Source organism: Melozone crissalis, unplaced genomic scaffold (assembly GCF_028551555.1).
Source record: "Melozone crissalis strain CALT ecotype California unplaced genomic scaffold, PUWL_Pcris_2 ptg000017l_1, whole genome shotgun sequence".
Lineage (NCBI taxonomy): Eukaryota > Metazoa > Chordata > Aves > Passeriformes > Passerellidae > Melozone > Melozone crissalis.
The window spans coordinates 6,193,707-6,206,109 of NW_026535795.1; the positions used below are offsets into that span (position 1 = coordinate 6,193,707).

The 12,403-nt window shown below is 47.1% G+C and overlaps 1 protein-coding gene across 1 annotated transcript in view; it reads right to left on the reverse strand.

Moving 5' to 3' along the window:
• The window catches only part of LOC128935935 (peroxidasin homolog), a 42,081-nt gene that overhangs the window by 24,007 nt on the left and 5,671 nt on the right, over window positions 1–12,403 (reverse strand). Inside the window, exons 2-4 of the mRNA XM_054274563.1 lie at window positions 9,528–9,599; window positions 2,144–2,215; window positions 1,832–1,903 (exon numbers count right to left, since the gene is read on the reverse strand). Coding sequence (XP_054130538.1) covers window positions 1,832–1,903; window positions 2,144–2,215; window positions 9,528–9,599 — 216 coding nt within the window. The remainder of the gene's footprint in view (window positions 1–1,831; window positions 1,904–2,143; window positions 2,216–9,527; window positions 9,600–12,403) is intronic.

Genomic DNA, 12,403 nt, shown 5'->3' on the forward strand with positions numbered 1-12,403 from the left:
TTGTAGCTGACTGCATTGAGAAATAATTGCCTAAGCCTCCACATGGCTGCTTGATTTGTAATGGAAAGATTCATGATAAATGGTGCAGTATCAGAGAGGGTGACTCAGATTCTGCACTGGAGGGTCACAGTGGGGAGGACAGGGACGTGCTCCAATCGCTCTCAGATGCCTGCTGAGATTGCTTTGGACCTTGAGGAAAGCATCTGATCCTGTCCATCACTTGGGTTACACTTTTTCTTGAAAAGCTGGCTTGTGGGGACAGGAAAACGGGGTAGGATTTGAGCAAAGCTATTTCTTCTGGAGTTAAGCCTGCCTTGATTGAAAACAGATGGGACTTTCAGCGGGTTGTTTGTTGGTTTTGTGGGTTTGTTGGTTTTGGTTTTTTTCTTTTATTCGTGACATCAAGTCTGGAACACTCACTGCTGAAATATCCCTGTGGGCAGCATCAGCTCTCTAAGCTCAGCTTAGAGCCAGTTTCAGCTTCCTAAATTTTCTCCCAGGCATCCTTGCTGAGTTGGCTGATGAAAAACCACATTGTACACAAGCCTGGTGGCACACCTATTGTTAGGATTGCCTGAAACTTCCAATTGTGCTCTGTCCTCTTGTGCTGTCAACCTAGAGAACAAGCTGGATCTTATTCCTTTTACAGCAAAGTCCTTGGTCACATTCCAGCCCTATAAATGCTGCAGCTGGGAACAATTCGGGAATTAGACCAGTTTCACCTTTGGTCCCTGCTCTCCAATGATACAAGCAATTCCTGTATTTCAATTATTTAGGAAGAATAAGTCATTAGGAAGGAATTATTCCCTGTGAGGGTGGAGGGTGCCCAGAGAAGCTGTGGCTGTTCCATCCCTGGAAGTGTCCAAGGGGTTGGATGGGGCTGGGAGCAACCTGGGATAGTGGAAGGTGTCCCTGCCCATGGCAGGGCATTGGAATGAAATGAGCTCCAAGATCCCTTCCAAACCAAGCCATTCTGGTATCTGTGATTCAAATATTCAAGCTCACACTCTCTCCACCAGTCCCAATTAAGAAAAATCCAGTCCCAGTTTAGGAAGGCACTCCAGAAGAGTCAGACCTCAGTCTGCATATCTCACCTCGAGAGTGGTGCACTAAGAGTCAAAAACCAAAACTTCTTTGAATAAACAGCAGTTTTGCCCTAGACAGAAAGGGAGCAAATGGGGACTGTTGGAGTGATGGACTCCAGCTGCCAGGAGAGCACACGAGGCTCCCTCCAGCCCAGACTCAGCACAGAGTGCCACGAGGGAAGGTCAGGACTGTGTTTGTTTGGATCCTTCATCTTCCCCCACTGCAATTTCCAGATGCTTTGCAGCATGGGAGCACCACCACCCTGGTAGCTCCCAGGGACACTTGGCAGCCCCAGCTCCCAGCTTGTACTGCATCCATTCATTCCCAGCAGAGCTTTGGATGAGAGAGAAACTCAACCAGCACCACCCTCAATTTAAGTAAAGGACCAGATCTGACTCTCTGCTCGAGGAATCCCCAGACACAAACCCAGCAGAACATTCTGCTCCCAGCCCTCTCTCCTCCTTCATAAGGTCCTTGGAAATAAAGGCCATCAGAAGCACAGCTGGGTTCTTCCTATGCTCCAGAGGTTTGGGTACAGGAGGAAACACATGGAACACCAGTAGGAAGAGAGCTCAGCACTAACTAACCAAAACCAATACCCTGAACAGCTGGTTTGAAATGAACCCAGTGTAGTCTGGTGATCTGGATGAAAAAAGAGCAGCAGCTCCATCCTACCCCTCGCTAAATGCCTGCTGCTCCCCAAGCCTGGCAGCACAGCATGCAAACAAGGCTCATCTGTACTTACAGCTGCTCCAGGGAATGCAACCCGTGGAAGGCATGTTGCTGGATGCTCTGGATTTCATTTTTATACAGGTAGCTTTCAAAAGGAGAGAAAGGAAACAGCATTAGGGGAACTGATCAGCAGTTGTGTTCTAAAAGAGTCACAGGAAACAGCAATGACCCTCAACCCAAAGCAGAATTTGCTGCCTGGATCCAAGGGGTTTTATAGCTCTGACACTCAACTCCAAACACACAAAATATACCCTTGACTGGCAAATATTAAAAGTGGGTTGCTAGATTTTGAAGAGGTCAAGAAATTACTGAGTCACCAACTCACAGGTACTTCAGGTTCTCCAGATCTTCAAAGGATCTTCTCACAATTTGTTTTATCTGGTTGTTGTTCAGCAGCCTGTTCAAATCAAGAAAGAAAAACTCAGCTGGTGAAGTCAGCATGTGTGAGATTTGTGGAATTTCTGTTCTTGGATGCCCACTGAAAAATTCTGAGCCCAGGTGTCACAGAATTCAAGATTTGATGGGGTTGGCAAGTCAGGGTTTGGGTCCTCACACCAGCCAAGGCAGTGAGAAGGTTTCTCACCCAGAGGTGCCACTTCCAATATTGCAGTGTTCAAAGTATTTTCCTTACCTTTTGCCACAGTTTTCTTCCCAAAGTGACAAATTCATCCAGGAAAGGGATGAGGGGATGGGAGACAGGCAGAAAGAAGCAGTGGGGAGTAAGATATTAAATCATTGCTGCCACCCTCGTACAACGACAGTGGGTTTTGGAGGTGCCTGGTTGTGTTCAACAAGTGAGCAGGGGAGTGCAGAGCCAGTTTTCAGAAGTACAAATGCAGTTTAAAACACCAGTTCCCAGTGGAGTTACAGGAGCCACAAAATGCTAATAGCTTTGCTCTAACCACTTTGTAATTGATAATTGATATGAATAAGAAATAAATTCAACTTTGACTCCTGAGGCTGCTCACAGACAACCTCTTTCGATCTCAGGAGCTTTGTGCCAGATTTTAATCCAAAACCTCTGGGCCACGTGGCACTGGAGAGCTGTGTGACACTGGTGTGTGCAGTTGCCATGGCTGTGTGTGCAGCTGAAGGCTGGTGCCAGTGACCAGGAACAGCCCAGCTCTGCGAGAGCCACGCTGTGCAGCTCTGTAAGCACAGGGCTGAGCCCTGCAGAGCTCTGCTGCAGCCCCTGCCAAGCCCAGCACTGAGAAAACACAATAAATCACTTATAAATAGCTCCCTAACACACAAAGCTGAGCTGCTCCTCGTGGCTGCACTCCCACAGGTCCCTCGCTGTGGCTCTCACTGAGGTTCAGGTCTGGCAAAGCTCACAGCTGGTGGAGATTTTAGTGCTGAACAGCCCAGAGCAAGGATTTCACCAGGCACCACTCATTTTTAAAATTCCTAAATGGAGCTGTGGGCAGAGAGGGAATCTGTGACTCTGTACTGCAAAGATTTCTTTTTCAGGTGTTGTAGGAAAAACAGCAATTACTGTGCAAGCAGCCAGACCTTGCTGCGTTGGGTCACATTAAATACACGCACTGGATGTGCATTTTACAAGCTGATGTTTGCCATAGCTCTGCTCCTCAGGAACAATCTGCCACAAGGCAGCAGGTGAGAAGACAGTTCAGCACTTTCCCAGCAGCAAAACCCAATCTTCTGCTTTTCTGGACAAAAAAGAGCAGCCAAGCCTCTTCATTACAAGCCAAGGTTTTTTCCTGGCCAAAAACAAGACTGTGTAGGTAAAGGATGGAGAGAAAATACAAAGAGATGGGGAGAAAGGGTAAAAAACTTGTGGGAAAAGAAGATGAAGGTGAAATCAAACACCTCAAGGATCACAGAAGAGATAGAAGACGTCAGAAGCACACACACATGTGATGGCAGCTTCACAAGTTCTCTCCAGGCAGCTGATGCAGCTTTCCACCAGCTTTTTCTCAGGTGGGGAATTACACTGAGGGTCAGAAAAAGCATGTGAGAAACTCAAGAGCAAACAACTTTGTACATCAGGACACGGGTGAGGGGTTGAGAAAAACCTCATTGCCCCGGATTTGCCCATCCTGCCTGGAGCAGGGGTGTGGGCGCCACTGCCAGGCTGCACAGCCCAGGGCTGGGCTGGGGCAGAGGAGGCTGGAAAGCTCCTGCACAGCTGGAAGCAAAGGCTCCACACACACAGAGCTGAGGTCAAACAGCCCGGGCTCACTCCTAAGGATGCAAAAATGATGTCAAGTCCTTGGAACACACCATCCTGCTTTGACAGCCAGCTATGCTGAGTGGAAATACAGTCCCTGAGCATCAACCCCAAAGCTTATTTGATGACTGAACACCCCAGGGCTGGCAGTGACTGCCTGAGGGCAGTGTGGGAGAGAGCTTTTGCCTATTTGCCCGCAGGACAAAGACAGCCCAGGCACCAGCCCTGCTTCCCTCCCTGCCCCATCAGCTTTCATCTCTGGCCAGAGCAGGACAGGCAGCTCCCGCTCTGTTATCTGAGCCCTGGCCCCAGTTCTGAGCATCATTCCCATGGATGTGAGCAGCTGGCTCACACCTGCATTGGCCACTTGCCTGCCAGGGGACAGGCGGCACTGACCAGGTGAGCAGGGTCACACCAACAGCCTGAGCAGCCCCATGCAGCAGCACAGGCTGCAGCCCTTTGCTGATTGTTATCTTTAATGCTCAGAGTTCAGACCAGGACTGATCTCCACTGGGATATTTCAAATTCCATCATGTTGTCTGGCTGTGTTTTGGGGCTATTTAAAAGCATTATCCCAGTCTGTTTTGTTGTCTTGGCTATTTTGTACAGTTCAAGGGAGTGTAATCACTGAGCCAGCCAAATAAGATGAATCCTGGAAGTTCAGATGACAAGCAGCTCACAGGGCTCTTATCTCATTGTCTGATACTTAAAAACTTGTTCATTGCCTGATTTAAGAATAAAAAATGGAAGAAGCCATCTCTGCTTCCTGTCTCAGGATTCCCCATTGTAATGGAAGGATAAGTCCTGGAAAACACTGGAAAGTGAGATCATGATGAAGTCCACAATAGCCCACTTATTCCAAACTGCTGCTTTCAGAGAAATCCATGGACAAAGCAGCACAGCTGGCTCCTAGAGAGAGTTTGGATGGCTCCTGCACAGCTGTCTGCTCCCCGACTCCTCTGCAATTCACCAGGCAGAGCAGTGTGCCAAACCCTGCCATGGCCTGGCTATTGTCCCAGCTGCCATCCACAGCAAAAATGCCCAAATTCCTGCTGCCCTTAGAGGGCGGAAAGCTGGGACCCAGATCTGCTGGGAATAAATGGCAGACAGAGGCTGGGAAGATAATTATCTCCCTCATTATCTTAACCACACCCTGTAGCAAAACATGCCAAATTAAAAGCACCAGAAGCACATTTCCTGGCAACAGGATGGGGCATTCCCCTTCATGCCCGATGAACTGGACTTCACATGAGTAGGAGAACTCAGTCACACAGGTTTTATTCCTGCCAAACTCTTCTGGGATGTTTGAGATATACAAGCACCATGAGATCTGGCCCAGATTCACCAAGAGAACATTTTACATTCTCTTTCCTCTAGGTTTTATGTGTGACTGCCTCTCCTTTCTCCTTCCCCACCCTCTCTCTAGGTTTCCAGGCACAGGCTTAAGTTCCATTTAATGAGTGGTTTTCTGTTTTGAAGAATGTATTAAATGATGTGACAGGACAGAATTCAGACTCAAACCATGTTCTCTTTCCTCCTTTCATTTGACAATCCACATGCTGCAGTCATTGTGACAAAACAGCTATTTTTTTCCTCACACCATTAATAGAAATCATCACGTAGTGTATTTAGAGGGGGAGAAAAATGGAGTTTTATGTTCAACCACACATTCCCCCTTGTTGACAGAATGATCTGGAATAGTTATTTCCCATATTTAAGGGAGGAACTTTTATTCTGAGATCCAGGCAGACTCGGACATCCCCTCCTTGCTGGCAGGAGCACATACTCTCAGCCGTTACTAGAGAGTAAAAGACAGAAACTCCGGATTGCTGCTCTGCTCACTCTCAGACTCTTCACCAGCAGCAGCACCTAAAGCAGAGCTGCAGGACTCACCAGAAATGTTCTGCTCTCACCTGAGCAGAAAGAGAAACATGATGTGAGCAGTGGCAGGGCCAAGGGCCAGGCAGAGGCAGAAGCAATGTGGTCTCCACAGAGTCCCTGTTCTCCAGGGTGCCTCAGGAATACCAAAATACACACTGGGGGTGTAAAGAAACGTTGGTCCCTGGCTTGGACACTTCTATGGGGGATGCTGGAGAGACCCAGGGAGCAGCAACCCTTTGGCTGTGGTTTGAAAATACAGCAGGGAGCCAAAGGGGTCTCAGGCAGCACTGACTCTGTGGGAATCACAGGGCTGTCATCATCCATCCCCACCCAGAAATGACCTAAAGGAGCAGAAACTGGGAAGCAGGGAGAGGCTGTGCCTCACCATGGGCTCACAGCATTTCCTCTCTCTCCCACAGCACCTGCTCTGAGCTAATGCTGGCTTCAGCCATGCAGCAAGTGATGGCAAACTGCAGCTGGACCTGGGGATGCCATACAAGAGGGGTTTACCTCACTCTCCCTGCTACTTTATTTTTATTTTTTTTTGTACCAAGGGGAAATATTAAGAGTTTAAAAATACCCAGCACCATCCGCACAGACGGGAATAGAGCAGAGCCAGCAGGAGGGGCAAGGAAATCTTACAACTCTCTCTGAGCTGTTCAGCCCAAGAGAACTGCTCCACCTGCACACAGGAAGTTCCCAGTGGTGCAGGATTTGGGATAACTGCTCATTCATTCCCTGTGGTGCTGCACCAGGAGTGCCCACAGTGACTGTGACACTTCCACACACAAAGCTCCTGTTTTTAATGCTAAAGTAGTGCTCTGGGATTTATCAAATCTCCCACACTGCAGGAAAGCAGAGGGAAGGGTCTGAACTGTTGAAGAGCCCCTCTGGACATCCACACAGGCTCCTCTCCTGTCAGCATCTCAACCCATCTCCCTGCATCCAACACAGGCTACAAAGGTTTCCTTTTCAGGGTGGTTTATAAACTGTCAAACTTGGACACAGAACAGCCACCCTGCCCTAAAGGAGATGGAGAACAGAAGCTTCACCAGAATCTGTTGCTCTTCCTCTGCCATTAGTGGGAGAAGCTCTTTTAAAAACATTTATTTGCTTATGGAAGATTTATTTAAATTCAATGGCAGAAAGCTGCAAGCTCAGAGCTCTGCACGTGGAACCTGAGCTATTTTATCCTCCAAACTTCTCACTTCAAAGTTTCTGGACAAATTTTCCCAGGAAGTCTCTCAGGGATTTTAAAGGATTTATTCTCTTTATCACTTGAAAAGCTATCTAAGTCCTCAGGCAAAATTTACCATCTCAGAAACACCAGCAAATTCTTCAGCTCTTGTCAGTTTTGATGTGGGAATTGGACAAACCAAAGTTCCTGGAGAGAAATTTCCTTCAGGAGTGTGAGGTCCAATGTTCTCTCAGTCAGTTATCAAACTCCTCAGCTGTGGGAGTTTATTACAAGTGTGAGAATAACTGAGTGCTCCAGTCTGCTGGCTAGATAAGGAAATACAAGCATAAGAAGTACTATCTAAATGGAAAGGTTTCCTTGGCAAATCATGTTGATTTTCAGAATCCAAATATAAAAATGCAGTTTTGTTGGAGCAGTGTTTCACCTGGTCCAGTGTTCCAGCTCTGACAACGGCCACAAGACACTGTTTAGGGAAAGCAGGAGTGTCTGCCCACCATCTGTGAAAACACACTGTTCTTTCTGCCCTGGCATCCCAAATCATGAGCTCAGGGATGCCAGGGGTGCATTCCTGCCTATTCCCTCCAATATCTGTTCATGACTTGCTGTCCTTGAGGTCTCAGTCCAGGAGACAGAAAGGAAAAAGAACTGGAGGAATTTGTGGAGCACAAACAGGTGTTAGAGGGAGAGTCAGGTCCTTCCCCTCAGCCAGGCTCTGTCTGTACCTACTCTGCATAGAGTGGAGGAGTCATAAGACAGAAGCAAAATCCTGCAGGGGTCTGAGACCTGCCCGGTCCAAGGAGCTGGCAGGGCAGGAATTGGGACCCTTACAGAGCTCAGCAGGTTGGGTGGAGCCCCTGTCCCACTGAAGCTCTGCCAGCATCCTCCTTTTCCCCAGGGCTCTGCTGGAACTCGCCCGGTGGTCCTGGGAGCTGCTGCCAAACATCTGCCTGCAGCACACTGATCTGACACCAGCTGGAGCCCTCTGTTTCCTCACTCAGGAGAGCTCCAGGGGTGGAAGAGCAGGGCTGGAGATCAAGAGGCCTCAGCAGAGCTTGGTGATAAGACAAAACCCTGCAGACAAAATTGTATTATCTCTCTAGATAGTGTTCTCTCATTTCTCGCTTTATCTGACCCTATCTCAAATGACAGAAATCCATCCAAAGCATCCTTTCTTCCCTATTATTTTTGGCAACTAAGTACCACACAGTGCTGTGTGAGAGACTAACCTGGGCTGTTCTGGATGAACAGCATCAATAGCAGTAAAGTTTTTGACCAGTCCATTTGATGAGCACCTGTGCTGGCCACAGCCAGGGTCCTCTGAGCATCCTGCACTCATGGCTTGGCCTCTCAGCCCCACACACAGAGTGCAAGGATCTTGGGCAAACGCTGATTTTTCAAAGATAACACTTCAGCAGGTCTCAATAATAAAGTCCTGCTGTAATCCCAAATCCCATTTTTCCTACAACTGCTTAGTGTTGAATCAATGCCTTATTGCCCAGGTCTGCCACCTTCACAGGATCAGGGACTTCAGATCACTCAAGGCCAGAGTGAAAAAGACAACCTGAATTTCTGTTACCATTTGGGATCATGGATGTATGAACATCTGTCAGGCTCCCAAAGGAGCTGCTCTGCCTCACTGAGGAATTTCAGCTTGGACTTGGAAATCCTGTGGCTGTTAGCACCATGTCACAGCTCGAGTAATTAGATCTGAGCCCCAACATCCCAACTGCATCCAGCACAGTGCAGTGCTGACACAGCTGCTGGTTCTGATCTGGGAGCTGGGGTGTTTGCAGCTCCTTGCAATGGGGTGCAGATGCTCTCAGATCTGTCTCCAAGCCCTGCAGCAGCCAGAAGGAGCAGAGAATCCCAGGGTTTCCCTTGGGAAGAGTGAGAAGCTGGTTAGTGCAGCAGTGTGAGCAGTGATGAGAGTGTGATACAAGGCTGGAGGGGCAGCTTTGCACCCCCATTCCTACCTGGATAGAGGAGATGTAGGCACCTCTTCTAGGGCAAAGGGAAAGATGGCATTTGAAGGATGCTCAGTGGAACTCACACAGAGCAACTGATGTGGTTCATGAGTTAGAGGAGACCATGGAAAGGAAGATGATTTTAAGCCACCCTTCCCCTGTCTTGATACCAGATGAGAACTTCTTTTATGGGCTGCTCTAAAGCCATACCTGCTCAAACATCTTCAGTCTGTGCTAGAGCTCATCATATTTTATTTTTAAGCAGAGAGGTTAATTGTGAAAAATGAAAGTTATTAAACACCACATTTTTTAAAAAAAGAAACATGACACAGGGTGGAGCAGAGGGAATTTTAAAGCTTTGGCTGGATATTCACAACTTGACTGAAATAAATAAAATCCCAAGGCCACCTTTAAGCCATTTTAGGGGACAGTACTAACACAAGTAATAAATGGATCTCCCTGGAGTGCAACTTACAGTGTGTTGAGGTTCTTCAGTCTTCTGAAGGCTCCAGGTTGTATCTCCTTGATGTGGTTGAAGCGTAAATCTCTATAAGCAGAGGATATAAACAAGCCATTAGAACAGGGAAGGGAGTGGAGAAGGATAAGGGACAATGGCTGGGGTTTGCTCTTGTCTGCAAAGTCAGGCAGGAGCTGGGACAAGCCTATAGTGATAAAATCCTTTACTCTAATTCCACAGAAAACCAGACACTAAAAGGACTCAAGGAATCATTCCCGTGAGAAAAGAGTCTGCAGCAAAACACCCCAAGTTCACATGCAATTACCCTTGCATCTCATCCTGATTTATAGAGAAACACACATCATCATGTGGAGCCATAATTTAGCTCCCTACTAAAACAATCTCTGCCCTACAATGGTTAAATCTGCTCAAATAACCTCATATAATAAGAATTTCCCATTTTGCTCTGCAATGCTCCAAGACTTACAACAGCTTATCTCGGCCTGCATTTCAGATCTGTGCCAACTCCAATTAGAATTACTGGAGTCCAGGGGATTCTGGCAAATTTCAAGGGCTGCCCGTAGAACTACATCAGCTTGGAACCCAAAACCATGGGGTTTGGCTTGCTAATGGGATAATGAAATAAGAGCTAAGTGGTTTAACCTGGTTAACCAAGGATAAACACATCTATAGGGAACGTGGTGCATTGATTTGGCACCTTGCATGGCCCAGTGTATTATAACAAATCACAAAAGCTGACAAATGGGGATTGCTGCAAGTTTCTGTCCAAAGCACACACTGAAGTGGATTTTTTTTTCTCCTGCACTGCTTGATCTATCACATTTAGGGAATACACAGTTATTTTTCCATGTTAAGGCAGCCTTTTAAGGGCATTTTCTTTAAGAGGAAAAAAGCAGTTTGCAAAATGCAGTCATTGTATGCTGAAAAATTATTTATAAATGTTCTTACTTTTTAGGCAGAAAATGTTTGGCTTAACTTGCATTGCTTCAAAGGTGCATTTCTTGCCCTTCTTCTCAGAGGGAGTTCTGTATCTTTCTTCCCTGACAATGTGAATTTGAGGGTATCTTTATGGATTTTTCCAGGCAATGTCTGCCACCATGAAGCCAGACACAATTAAACCCCAGCAGCACACTGTGCTGCCTCTTCTCCATGGCCTCGTTAAAAGGAAACCAGGAAAGACCAGACCAGGAGAAAAGGTGAAGAAATGCAAACTTGATTTACAGCCTGCAATGCACAAACACCAACCCTGCCGCCCTGGGGGGGGTGTAAAGGGCCCTGTAATTAGTGCAGGCTGCAGGTAATAGGGAACATTATAAATACATGGGAGGAACACACAGGGGTCAGGGCTGGAGCTGGCCATGGTCAGGGAAGGCAGCAAAATGGAAAATCGAACTTCGGGTCACAGGGTGCAGGTGGGGACATAAAGCCTCAGACGACTGCAATCCTTTAAACCACACAGAATTACCATTCTTTTTAAACTAAGGAGCATGTAATAAAGCTTAGCTCATTGTTTCAATGAAATATTTTAATTTTTCTTCTTTTTTAGGTTCCAGGTAAGGCCTTTAGATGATTCTCTGGACCTCAGCTATCTTTCAGTCGTTTGGAAAGTTCTTTTTTGGTTTGCACTCCATCACAAAGGCAACAGCTTTCCCCACAGACGAAAATGGAACAGAAACACTGCATCCCTTCTCTGAGCACTTCATTTCAAGGAATGATGTGAAATAACTGGAGAGAATCCAAAATAAAGCAATGGGAATGATATGAAGTCTAGAAAACATGACAATGAAAAGAACTGAAATCGCTTATTTAACCATAAATAAAATAACTATGGCAGGAAATTGCTACAAATAGAAAGGGCAAACAGTCACTGACTGAAACTGCAGATTCAGGTTTGTTTTTTTTTAAATATCGCAATTAGCAAGGCTCATAAAACACCCAGTGCACTTCAGGTGAGACAGGCATTAGCCACACATGGTTTAGGAAGGTGGATCCTGCCCTGGAGCATGGACCAGGCTATTCTGCCCCTGTACCCCAGACAGCATCAAAAGGTACCAGTGTTGATGTCCCTGGGCATGCAGAGGAACCTGCATATTCCTCTTTACTATGTAATAACCCAAATACTTTGGCTCATCCTTGGCATTTTCACTCCAGACCTTGCCTCAGCCTAAAGCATCGCCAGCAGCAAAGGGCTGCACTGGGAATCCCTGGCTTGAATGTGTTTGATTGAGAGCATTCCCCACTGAGTTTGTCTCCCCTCCCACAGAAACACTTGTTCCTCTCTATTCCCAGGGCACTCACTCTGGAAATTCGCGTTTCTGTTGAGGAACAAATGTGTTTTTTACAGGGATTCACCACAGAGCCCCTCCCAGGGCAGCTGCTCCCAGCTGCCCCACACCACAGCAGCTGGGCTCCCTCCCTCCTGCCCACTGCTTTCCACCTGGGAATTCGAAAAATGGGGGGAAAAAATAATCCCTCATGATTTAACTCTCCCCCATGATTTTAAGTGTGGCAGTCTGGGATTACAAATGACCTTCCCACAAGGAGCAGCTGCTGCTAAAGGATTCTGGATGCTCATCTGCCTTCACACAGAGAGGAGGCCTGGGACAGCAGCATCACCCAGCACAGATCCCTCCGGACAGCACCAGTTTGTCTGGCTCGGCTTAAAATCCCACCAAACCCTCATGCTCTGACAGGAAATCGACCTGGGATGTGTGGATAATCCAGGATCTGCTGCAGAAATCAGCCACCTTTTCTGAATTTGGGAATTATTGACAGAGACTACAAAGAACGCCAGAATTTGCACATGGATGGGGAAATGGATCTTTAGAGAATTACACAGTGTGAGCCTCTCAGCTGCTATCAGAACAATCATC